At 43.1% G+C, this 12,157-nt stretch overlaps 1 protein-coding gene across 1 annotated transcript in view; it reads left to right on the plus strand.

The window, feature by feature from the left end:
- The window catches only part of myo1d (myosin 1D), an 89,854-nt gene that overhangs the window by 60,453 nt on the left and 17,244 nt on the right, over positions 1 to 12,157 (plus strand). The window contains exon 21 of the mRNA XM_068736718.1: positions 4,175 to 4,329. Coding sequence (XP_068592819.1) covers positions 4,175 to 4,329 — 155 coding nt within the window. The remainder of the gene's footprint in view (positions 1 to 4,174; positions 4,330 to 12,157) is intronic.

Raw genomic sequence — 12,157 nt, forward strand, 5'->3', positions numbered from 1 at the left:
TCAATCTGAGGGGGCGGGTGAGTGAATTGGTCAAGGTGAAAAAAGTGATGAAGACGTGTAGAGAGGAAGAGGGGTGAGGAGGAGCTGGAGATGTGCTGGAGGCTGAGAGCCCCGGCGACGCGGTGCTATTGATCGGAGGAGGAGGTCAAACAGAGGGGAGAGCAGTTAGCTCACTGTTGATTAGCACTGATAGGCTAACACCACAGTGGCCCCTTGGCTGCCCGATACTGTGTATTTAACTGCTGCTCCTGCAGGGCGGCGTGAGCGCTGACAGATGGTTAGTTCTACAGTAAAGAGAGGACTACTGTCCGCCTAAAGGATTTATACGCCGGGTAATGCCTGCGCTGCAAAAGTGAGATCATTGCACTCTGAGTCTTCTTAAAATAAAACGTATCCCCGTGAAGAAATGGTGAAATATCCGTTCTGCACCAGTGACTCGTCTCCCTGTTTCTCACCACCTTTTCTTTCCTTTTCCACCCCCCACCTCACCCCACCTCTCTCTCTCCCTCCCTCTCCCTCTCTCTCGCTGCCGCTTCTCTCCTCCCGTTGTTGTCATGCCAACTTCCCAGGAGACAGCGTTGTCATGGATACCGGGAGGCAGGGCAGATCAGCTGATGTCTGGTGTCGCTCAGGCATGTGCACAAATCGCTATCCTGTACATGCACTCTTTTCCTGTCCTCCCCAGCGAGGTTTATTTGTGATCCCTGCGGCTCTGGTTCTTTCTTTTTTATTTTTGTATTTTATTCACCCGTTGATCTCTTCACTTCAGTCTGTTTTTTTTTTTTTTATCAACACCTACCACCATCCACAGCTGCAGTGAGACCGTATTTGTTTATATAGATGAACAGTTTACATGTGCAACCTATTCTTAACCAGCGGGTAGAAGGTAAAAAAAAAAAAATTATGTAAAAACACAGTATGCAAGATCAGGATTAGAAGGTGATGAAGCATAATTGTTTTTAATAAATTCATCTCAGAGGCAACTTGCAGGCGGATGATGTTTTTTTTGTCCCGTAAACATCTCTGGCTGGCTCACTGATGCCCTCACAGCCTCACAACAGCCTCGCTCATTATATCATATTCATTTAATCACACTTTGCTCCTGCTGCTTTCCCCCCCCTTTTATCTTTACAGGACTGTGGGGATGTGTTATGTAACCGATAATTTGTTCCTGTAAGAATACACCGGGAGAACCTGCTGCACATGTTATGTCCTCATGACAATCACAGAGCAGAGGGGATCACACCAGAGAGCACTTGACCAAAACCATCGCGGTCCAGTCTGCTCGTTGACGACGACATATTGTAAAGTAGTTTTCTCACAAGCGCTTTCACCAAAACACACCCACTTGTGTGTGTGTGTGTGTGTGCACTGTTTGGGGATATGCCGTTTCTAAATGCAACATTTTGGTGCAGTCCTCAAACAAATATGTAGATTAGCAATGTCCTCCTTGAGCCAATCGGTGTGATTTAAAAAGACAACAAAGCACGGCTATGCTATATATTTCTGATATATTTAATAGAAAGAAAAGAATACGTGGACCTTTTACAGCGTGTGAATGTCTGCTGTCGACTAAAGTCAGGAGAGAAAGAAACGTGAAAATTTATTGTCGGTAATCCAAATATTTGATGCAAGATCAGTCTGCCAGACAAGTCCACCGGCGATCAGTTTAAAGTTTCAGCTTCTCTGCACTGATAATGTATCGCCCAGCCTCCAGTTCCCTCCCAGGCAAATATTGTTAGCTCTGTCAGCACTGTTGCCGTTGTTTGTACTATTAGCGCTGTTAGCGCCTTTAGCTTCTAGCAGCTGGCGCAGCCGTCGCCATGTTGAGAGCCGTGTGGAGGCAATCCCTCAATCATAATCATACATTTACAAAGCATGATGACGCGTGTCCGTTACCATTTGTTTCACATTTGCTCCATAATTAAGACTTCAACTAAGCTGCTGATTATTTCCTCGATTAGTCATTTTGTCCATGAAATATAAGAAAATAGTGAAAATGACCATCACAATATCGTAAGTCCAAGGTAATTTACTCAAAGTGCATGTTTTGTCTGACCAGCAGTCAAGAACCAAAAGATATTCAGTTTACCATCCCGTAAGACAAATAAAGGAAATATATATTGCATCTTATATGTCTAATTTGATGTCCTATAATCTGACATGCAATAAGCCTGGAAGATCCCCATTATCTCAGTGTGTAGGAGCCGTTTAGTTTTCAACACAAATGAGTTGGACTGCAGTAATGAAAAACATCCTCCTCCTCAAGTTTTCTCAGATTTGCCAGAGGAACACTTGAACAGATGGCTGGGCAGATAAATGCCCCGAACACATTTCATACTCGGGGTAAAACTGATTTGGGGAATCAAGACACACACACAAAAATTAGACAAGGAAATGAATCCGAATGTATCATTACCCAACTCATTAGAACACCGACTGTCGTTCCAATCAATTAGGCCTTTAATATAAATGTAAATGTAATCGGCTCCATGTAATTAACTGCGGGTGGGTTGCTAGACAGAGAGGCATGGCTTTAGGCTTTAATTCATGGTGATTACGGTGAAGTGTTTGTTTTTCGCAGTCACAGGCGTCATGTTGGAGCTAAATAAGCTAGCTCTGTTGTTTAGCCGGCGGATGCAACCTGTCTCAGCCCGTCCTCCCCAGATGGAGAGTTTGTCTCGGCGTTGCAGTCTGGTGAGTGGATATTAATGCACCTGACTGGCTGCCCTGTGGCAGTTTCCTCAACTCGCAGCGCCACAGTTCAGCTTGGAAAGACAGATTAAGAGAGAAATAAATGGCTGGATACCTAAAGGCAGGGAATGACAAAGGAGATGGAGGAAAGCTAAAAGGAAGAGAGATAGTGGTATAAAAAAACAAAGGAATGGGGGTTTAATGAGCTCCTTTTCCTCCTGAGATGTGTTTATCTATGAGGATATATTGGTTTCTTCCTGTTGTGTCTCCTTTGAAAACCTGTTAAGCTAAACAGTCCAACCGCAAAACTGGGATTCCCCTTTCAGCCTGGCGGCTCTCTGTTGTTGTGTTGTTTGGGGGCTCTGAGTGGAAAAATTCGATTGGACCTTTGGGATGCTAATCAATAAATCATTACTGCAAGTGCTGATTTAAGCCCTGAGTGGGAGAAACCCCAGAAACGAGATACTGAGAACACCAGAACAGTGTTGTTTGTTTGCTTTGGCTCAGTTTCAATGTGAAAAGCTCTTAACACAAAATGTAACCTCAATGTATCATGCAGAATAAAAACAACATCTAAAGTAGGTTTATATATATATAATGCTTCAAGTTAATCACAACATCATTGGATTGGATGTTCTAAAAGCTCTTGTACTGTGTATGATTTTTATGTTCTTTTAGTTGACCAACATGTTGAAGTCATAGTTTTTGAATCAAGGTGTTTGGTCTCCCACTCAAATGATGTGCTTGATATGATGTGCTTGATGTGCTCAAAGTTAGGTGGCAACCTCCGATTCTGAAAAGTGAAGTCAATGCTTCATGTCTTAAAGCTGCATTCTCTCTAATGTCCATCGGGGGGCGACTCCTCTGGTTGTATAGAAGTCTATGAGAAAATGACTCTACTTCTCTCTTGATTTATTACCTCAGTAAACATTGTAAACATGAGTTTATGGTCTCAATCTCTAGTTTACAGTCTTCTTCAATACAGCATGATGTTCATTTAGTACATTATGGTCCATTTAGAGTCCAATAGACCATAAAGCAGGGTATGCTTTAGGGCGGGGCTACACAGTGATTGACAGGTCCTCTGCCTGAGCCCTTTACAGCATACTGGTTGCAAAAAGCCAACATGATGACAGGCAAAATCCAAGATGGCAACGGCCAAAATGCCGGACTCAAGGCTTTAAAACTGTACTCAACAAATCAATGGGTGACGTCACGACGACTACGTCCACTTCTTCTAAACTGTCTATGCTCCAAATACTGCCAGTGGAAGTTAAACATGAAGAATTAGCCTGGTGCAGCAACCCCAGTGAATTCACTCTGGGTTTACGCCACCTCACACTCCCCGATATGCACGTGCCTCTGTGTCCGTATATATGTGGTGTATTTGTGTTTATCTACAGTACGGATGGTTATGCGACTCTGTGTACATGTTTATCTGTGTTTGATTGTGTGTCCCCTCTCTCTCACACTGTCCCAGGTGACGGGAGTGAGCGTGTCCCCTGGGAAGGACCAGCTGGTTGTGTTCCACACCAAGGACAGCAGGGATCTCGTGGTGTGCCTGCAGGCCATGGTGCCCGCCAACGAGAGCCGCATCGGGGAGCTGGTCGGCACCCTACTTAGCCACTTCAAGAGGTAAGCGGCCGGGAATACAACGGGCAACAAGCGGCGGTAGAAGCTGATTTACTAATTATCAACAGGTGATATTTTCAACTGTTGAAATGGTGTTGAATGTCTTAAAATGCTTTAAAACATGGACTGTAGTTTGCTGATTAAATTCCCTGTGGTTGACACTAAGGGGAGGATAGAGGCCTCGTCATATTTCCTATTTAGTGCAAGAACATATTGTCCCCACTTAAACCCAGTGCTCTTCATTTAGTTTAACTTCCAGCAGTGTGACAGAACAAGATGTAGTCGAAAATAAGGAGGACATTTTTGTACAAGTGAAAAAAAAACCTTCTCACTATGTCCAATCCAACAGTATTGGCCTAGATTTTTGGTGCTGACCGATGTGACCTGCTGCAGCAGGATTATGGGGCGGATAGAGTGCACGGTCAGCTGTCCTCACTTGAACCCTAATATTCATTTAATCTGAGCTCAGCGATCTCTCCAGGACAGGATCCTGTGAAGGCGGCCTTCATTTTGTTCTTAAGCAGAGAAAAAAATGAATAGATTAAGTCCCTGAAGCCTGCAGTAGCTTTCTCTTACCTTCTGAGGTTCACTACAGGATGAGTTATTTAACCAACTTTAAATAGCATAACTTAAGCATATTTAAAGTCTGTGTAGGATGGATAAGTACAAATGAAGAAGAATCTCTTCCTTTTGTTCATTTGATTTAACTTGAGATCAGTTCACATGAGGTTCGTCTTACTGCAGTAAATCTGCTCGTCTTTCCTCTTACCATCAGGAAGATATTGTTCTTGTTGTCCTCACACTGAAAAGGTTCAAATGATCCTCCAGCTCAAGTTCAGTGTCACACATTGTTAATTGTGTCGTAGCACAATATTTAGCCAGTGTTAACGAGTACCGTTTCCTATCAGTACAAGCAGCTTACACGTGGTTTATAGCTGCACATCAGCAGGAAACTGGAGACTCTTTGAATTAATATTTCTTCTTTCTGCCCTCCAAAAAATATAATCTAAAACAGTAGCTCCAGCAAAACCATTTGTGTGAATGAGGTGATTTCATGCATGACTTTCATCCTGTGGTTTAATCCCAGAGGAGGATGACTGTGTCACCTCAGCTCACATTGATGTACACACACACACACACACACACACACACACACACACACACACACACACACACACACACACACACACAAAAGGAAACTTAATGTTCTAGAACTTCAGGAGGTACATAGAAGCTGTGGGTCTGTCTGATGCATCGTAGAGAACTGTAAGTACTGCATTAGTGCTTCAGGGTCCTGTTTGTTGACCAGTGGATGTCAGACGGCTTCAGGTTCTTTCTTCTGTTTACTGCAAAGAGAAAAGTTACTTGTTCGAGTCAAACTTTTGGACTGATTGGAACTGATTTGTCATTAAATCCAGCTGTACTTTCTAAAGGTAACTAGATTCCCCTCCTACCTGCTTCATTCACTGGTTTATCCTGTGGGCCATACATTATTTTATTTAGGCCTAATAACCGGGTGATTCATGTCTTGTGTTGTTGTTGCACCAAGCAGAAAGCACCATCGTTAAATACTAAAGGCTGTGCAGAAGTGTCCTAAGCTGCAGTTCCTTTATAAGGGCTGCTAGATGCTCTGATTACAATATGTTGCAGTGGCTGAGTAAATTTTCAACATCTCTTAAATTTGAATTGTTTTGGGTTTTTTGTTCTCCACAAGATGTTATTGTTTTCATTGCTAATTTCTATTAATTCTAATGTGGATGGGTGTCCTTTAAAAATACAATTTATTAACAAGACTAAGAGTCTCCAGCGATGTGAGGCTTCATGCTCACCATCTTAGCTTAGCATGTTACCATGCTGACATCTTCTAATTGGTACAAAACAGAAAGGTGACGCTGAAGACTATAATTAGTTTTGCATGTCTTTGGTCATAAAAAGTCATTAAAAAAATATTGGACAAATCAAAATGACCTGATTTTGTCACTGGATGAAAAGTCACATTTTGTATTATTATCCTCAGGGGATCATGAATATCTGTACCAATTTTGTGGCCATCTGTCCAATATGTATATATTTTATTCAAAATAGCAAATGTTAGAAGCAAAGTCAGGGGATCAGGAAAAGTGATTAGGATTCATCCTCTGGGGAGCATGAACAACATTTCATTGTAGTCCGTCCGTTTAGGGATATTTCAATCTGTGACCGTCTTTGCCAAAATATCGATTTCTTAGCTCCAAGAGCAGCAAACATAAAATCTAAATCCACATCATCACATTCAACAAGAAAAATGTCAACACCAGAACTCTGTAAATCCAAAATAATCAAGCAATCCTGTATTAAAGTAATCTCACTAATGGAGCTGTGGAAGATTTCCACCAAAACATTGCGGGGAATTCAGATCAGGGAGTAAAAAACAAGAAGTAATTTGTTTTCAGATCTCTTCTGCTGCTGTGATTATCCGTTTTAATGACGCACGTGTCTAGATCACAACATCTCTCAATAAGACTGATTAGTGAACCACAATAGTCACATGAATTGAGTTGTGTGTTCATGTGTGTTCATGTGTGTGTGTGTGTGTGTGTGTGTGTGTGTGAGAGAGAGAGAGAGAGAGAGAAAGAGAGAGAGAGACAGTGTTTGTGCATGCAGACAGATGTGTCTGCTTATCTTGGTGTGTGTGTGTGTGTGTGTGTGTGTGTGTGTGTGTGTGTGTGTGTGTGTGTGTGTGTGTGTGTGTGTGTGTGTGTGTAGCTGAGGTGTGCTCCGTTGTCTCCATCCTGTGATGGTATCTTGTTCCTTTGTGGAGCCCATTTTCTCTGTTTAGGTGTCGGGCTGAGAAAGGCCCGGGCCTCATGTAATGACCCTCCCAAGTGCGTCGCATGGGAGGGACTCATCCATCACCGAAACAACCCTGACAGAACAAAGAGCATGCCGGCATGTGCTGAAATGCGTGTGTGTGTGTGTGTGTGTGTGTGTTTTTCTGTCTGTGTGAATGCATGGGGGGGGGGGGGGGGAATTCCTGAAAAGCAATCTGCATGCGGCCGCGCTGCCGTTTGTGTGTCCGCGCCGCGTGATCTTCCGCATGCAGCGCCTCCACCGCTGCAGCTCCCTGCAGTTGTGGCTTTAACCTTTATCTCTCCTTCAACATGCTGCACAGAGCACAATATGCACAGCAGCGAGAGCGGGGGGGGGGCAGCTTACAGCAGCAACAAAAGCAACACTTTATCCTCGTCTAAGTGACAGTGAGGCCAAAGCAGAGTGACACCGCTGCCGGGAGTAAGCTCCTCGTAGCTGCGACTGGATGCTTGAGTTTTAAGACAGTTTCCAAATCTGTTTGGCGTTAATCTTTTTATTTCTTCTTTTTATTTTGCTAAGGACTGGACTGGTTTTAATTTTGAGATAGTGTCAAGGCTGCTTCTCTTTTTTTATCACCAAAAACCACAGAAACGTATCAATACGTTACCAAGTTGCTTCGAACTGAAGCGATGCAGAGACTTCGGCATCTCGTACACAAGAAGGTAACCTTCTTATCGGCCATGACGCACCAGTTGTCTGGAGAGATTCAGAAATACTTCATTCTTATTTTGCATAAAAGGGAGGCGGGGATTACATTCCCATGCCTTCAGTCTCCCTCCTCCCTCTCTCCCGCCATCCTTCATGCCGTTTTTTTTCTGCTTCCTATTTTTGTCTGTTACCCCTTTGTACTGATCTCAGTCTCATGAACCCCCCCTCCACTTCCTCATCTCTCTCTCAATCTTCCCCCCTTTTTCCTCCCCTGGCTCCCCTCCTTCTTCATTTCTGGAGAGGAGGCGATGAAATATTTAAGGCCGTGCTGCTGTTGAGGCCTATATTTAGAAGAGACAGAGCCCCCCCTTCCCTCCCTGTCTCTCTTTCTCTCTCTTGTGTGTGTGTGTGTGTGTGTGTGTGTGTGTGTTGACATGCGCGTTACGCAGCAGTGACTGCAGCACCCCCTCCGTCTGCTGCCAGAATAGCAGAGCCAACACTCTTCAATCTGTCACCAAAAAAAAAAAAGAAATCCTCTCCTCTTGATTAACACAAATTCTCGTATAGAATTTTTGCCTGTTTGAAATAGGATTATAGAGACAAGCTTTTATTCCCAATTTACCCAGATGTCATGAATATATTCATCATATTTTGATAAGATGTCTCTCTGGTTTCTGACGGCTTCTAATTTGCTTGTTGATGCTTTTTGCTGTTAATCAAACTGCTCTCTTCCTACATGTCAGCATGTTGTCTTTTTAACCAAACGCACAAACGTATTTATTGTTGCTTGAGTTAAATGTTTCATAATGAAACATCCCCTCTCCTGAAAATGGTACGAGTCTGAACAAGCACTTGTATTGGACGAGTTGAGAGTTCAGAATGTGTTTAGATATATTAAGAAGAATCTCTTCCTTTTGTTCATTTGATTTAACTTGAGATCAGTTCACATGAGGTTCGTCTTACTGCAGTAAATCTGCTCGTCTTTCCTCTTACCATCAGGAAGATATTGTCCTTGTTGTCCTCACTTCACTCTTTCTTTGTACGTTTTAAAAAGGTTCAAATGATCCTCCAGCTCAAGTTCAGTGTCACACATTGTTAATTGTGTCGTAGCACAATATTTAGCCAGTGTTAACGAGTACCGTTTCCTATCAGTACAAGCAGCTTACACGTGGTTTATAGCTGCACATCAGCAGGAAACATGAGACTCTTTGAATTAATATTTCTTCTCACAACCTTCCAAAAAACAGTAGCTCCAGCGAAACCATGTGTGTGAATGAGGTGATTTCATGCATGACTTTCATCCTGTGGTTTAATCCCAGAGGAGGATGACTGTGTCACCTCAGCTCACATTGATGTACACACACACACACACACACACACACACACACACACACACACACACACACACACAAAAGGAAACTAAATGTTCTAGAACTTCAGGAGGTACATAGAAGCTGTGGGTCTGTCTGATGCATCGTAGAGAACTGTAAGTACTGCATTAGTGCTTCAGGGTCCTGTTTGTTGACCAGTGGATGTCAGACGGCTTCAGGTTCTTTCTTCTGTTTACTGCAAAGAGAAAAGTTACTTGTTCTAGTCAAACTTCTTTGTGCCAATTCAACAAACATCCCCTCTGCTGAAAACGGTACGAGTCGGCCGGCCACATGACCTGATAAAATGTCCTTATCTAAACTAACTAACAGCTCATTTGTAAAGCAGATTTGGGGAGGGCCCCATGAACTGGACCTTTTGAGGGACCCATGTCTGTGGTGCGGATGTTATTGATGGATTGACAGCTTGTGGGAACCATTGAAGCACTTTTCCTCAGCATTAGGAGAAGTCCACCTCCTCTCATCAGGGTAGATACTTCCAGGTCATTTCACTCAAGAAGATTTAATCGCTACGATGACTAACGTCGAGGTGTAACATCCAATATTTTCAAATGTCTTGTGGCTTTATGAGTCTGTGAATGCGTTTCTACTCGATCCATCATTTCCGTTTCTTCTCATTCAGCTTGCCAACGTTTCTATTTGTCCATCACACACTTCCTCTCTGCTTCACACCTTTCCCACTGAGATGTGAATGTAAAAATAGCTCCGTGTTTGAATTATTCATTCTCGCAGGTGTTGTGCTGCAGTTTACAAGATTGTGCTCCTTCAAATGCAACAAAACATCATTCTGATGCAGAAACGTTCTTCTTACTAAAGACAAGTGTGTTGTGTTTTACGGGACATTTCCTCTCTCTGTGTCAGTCATGACCTAATGACTAAGTTTCCCCGTGACCGACTCCTGTAAATCCCCGGTTCACATAATCTCCTCTGTCTTCACGCCGTTGTTGTTCCTGCGTTGTTTAAGCGGCTGGAAGAGGTTTCTGAGAAAAAGCACCGAGAATTGTTTCTGTAGCAACAGCTTGGTTTTGGCTCCGCCGACTGCCGTCAGTGTCCACAGTGACTAATGAAAAAACCCTGAGCAGTAGATTGATCGTGTGTGTGTGTGTGTGTGTGTGTGTGTGTGTGTGTGTGTGTGTGTGTGTGTGTGTGTGTGTGTGTGTGTGTAGTCATTGACAGGCTTGTATTAACCCTTGCTGTCCACTGTGTGCATGTTGGTGCAGGGAGCAGAGTGATGGTTTTAGTACTGATTAATGGATGGACAGAACATTTTGGTGGAATTAATTCATTTGTTCATCATTTCAAAAGTTACAATGCAACACATTGTTGACCAATCACAAGCAACCATATTAAAACTATTCCCAAATAAAAAAAGTTTAAACACAATTTTAAGGTAGAAAAAGTAAACAACATGAAAAATCTGAGCTGACATGACAGTTTGGACCACTTGGCAGATAACACACATTTTAATCGTTACCAAAAAACATTTCGAGGTTCAATATTCAGCAATGATTGTGATGAATTATTAATCGTTCTTTAAAATGCCAAATATGCCCTGAGCTTATCAGCTTTTACAGCTTTTCAAATGCAACTATTTGTTGTTTTTCTGTGTTTAATATCATTTTAAATGAAATATCTTTGTGTTTTTAGATGGTTGAAGATGTCAGTTCAGTTCTTTATTGTCCCACTGGGGGACATTCGACTTGCAGCAGAGCACAGATAAACAGTGACGGAGCACACATAGCAGTAAAACATTGGAGTAAAGAAAATAGGGAACTGGACTTTGGAACGCTGTTTTCTTACATTTTATGGACTAAACAAAAGATTAACGGTGAGCCGGAGCAATCAAAGGGTGATTTTGCACTGTGACTACTTTGTGAAGGCCTGAAGTAGTAAAACTATAAAGTCTTTTAGAGGAAACAAGAGAGCGTCTTTCAGCCGTGTCAGCAGCTCTGTGAGGCTGTACACAGCAAAATGCTAACGTCAGCATGCTAACATTCGACAATGACAACAGGCTGATGTTTATCAGGTGTATTGTTTACCGTCTTTGTTTAGCATATTAGCATGCTAACATTTGTTCAGTGGCAGTAAACACAAAGTACAGCCGAGGCTGCTGGGAATGCGGTTATATCAAAACCAAAGTCTTGGACAAATGGAAGTGCTGTCCTGAAGATGGCCTGAAAGTTATTACAAGTCATCCTGAGATCGGGCGAGCACGTGGAAATGGAAACCAATGGCTGCCTGGAATTAGGGATGCCCCAATCCAACATTGCTCACTGACTTACAGACATGTTGCCATATATTAAAACATGAACAGTTGGAAAAATAAACAACTTTTTTTTAATCACACAGTGTTCATTTTGTCAGGTTTGCAACCACTGGATTAGGTAATTGAGAAATGAATCTAAATTAGTTGCAGCCCTTGGTGATTTATATTCTTGAGGCCCACGGTGAGCACGAGGACGTCCTCCCCCCCTCTGAACCGTCCACATCTGTCTCTGTGACAGATGTTTATAGGTTTACCTCCCTCATATCTGTCTCCAAGCATCCATTCGTACGTTCTTACTCTCCTCTAACCTCCACCACCAGCCTTTGTCCTTCTCTGTCTCCCTCCCACTCGCTCTCCCTCTCCTTCACCCCCCTCCTCCCCTCTCTTACAGTATGAGTCAGCAGTAGCGTGCAGTGCACAGGCCTTCATTGATCTGTCGGAGTGATGTGGTCATATTCTCTGTTTCTGCCCTTGCCTCCTGCCTCCCTTTCCCTGAAGACCTGAACGTTTAGCCCCCCGTCTCCTCCTGACGCTGCAGAAGGGATTTGGGGGACGGCTAAGCCGGACTGCTTTAAGGTTGAGGTAGAAAGAAAAAAAAGAAGTTGATTGAGAACAGAGGAGGAAACACAGAAAGTGTTTGTGAGAGTGTGTCGGGAACAGTGAGGTGAGATGGAGGTGG

Source organism: Cebidichthys violaceus, unplaced genomic scaffold, assembly GCF_023349555.1.
Source record: "Cebidichthys violaceus isolate CVI_PGR_0920_01 unplaced genomic scaffold, fCebVio1.0.p SCAF_72, whole genome shotgun sequence".
NCBI lineage: Eukaryota > Metazoa > Chordata > Actinopteri > Perciformes > Stichaeidae > Cebidichthys > Cebidichthys violaceus.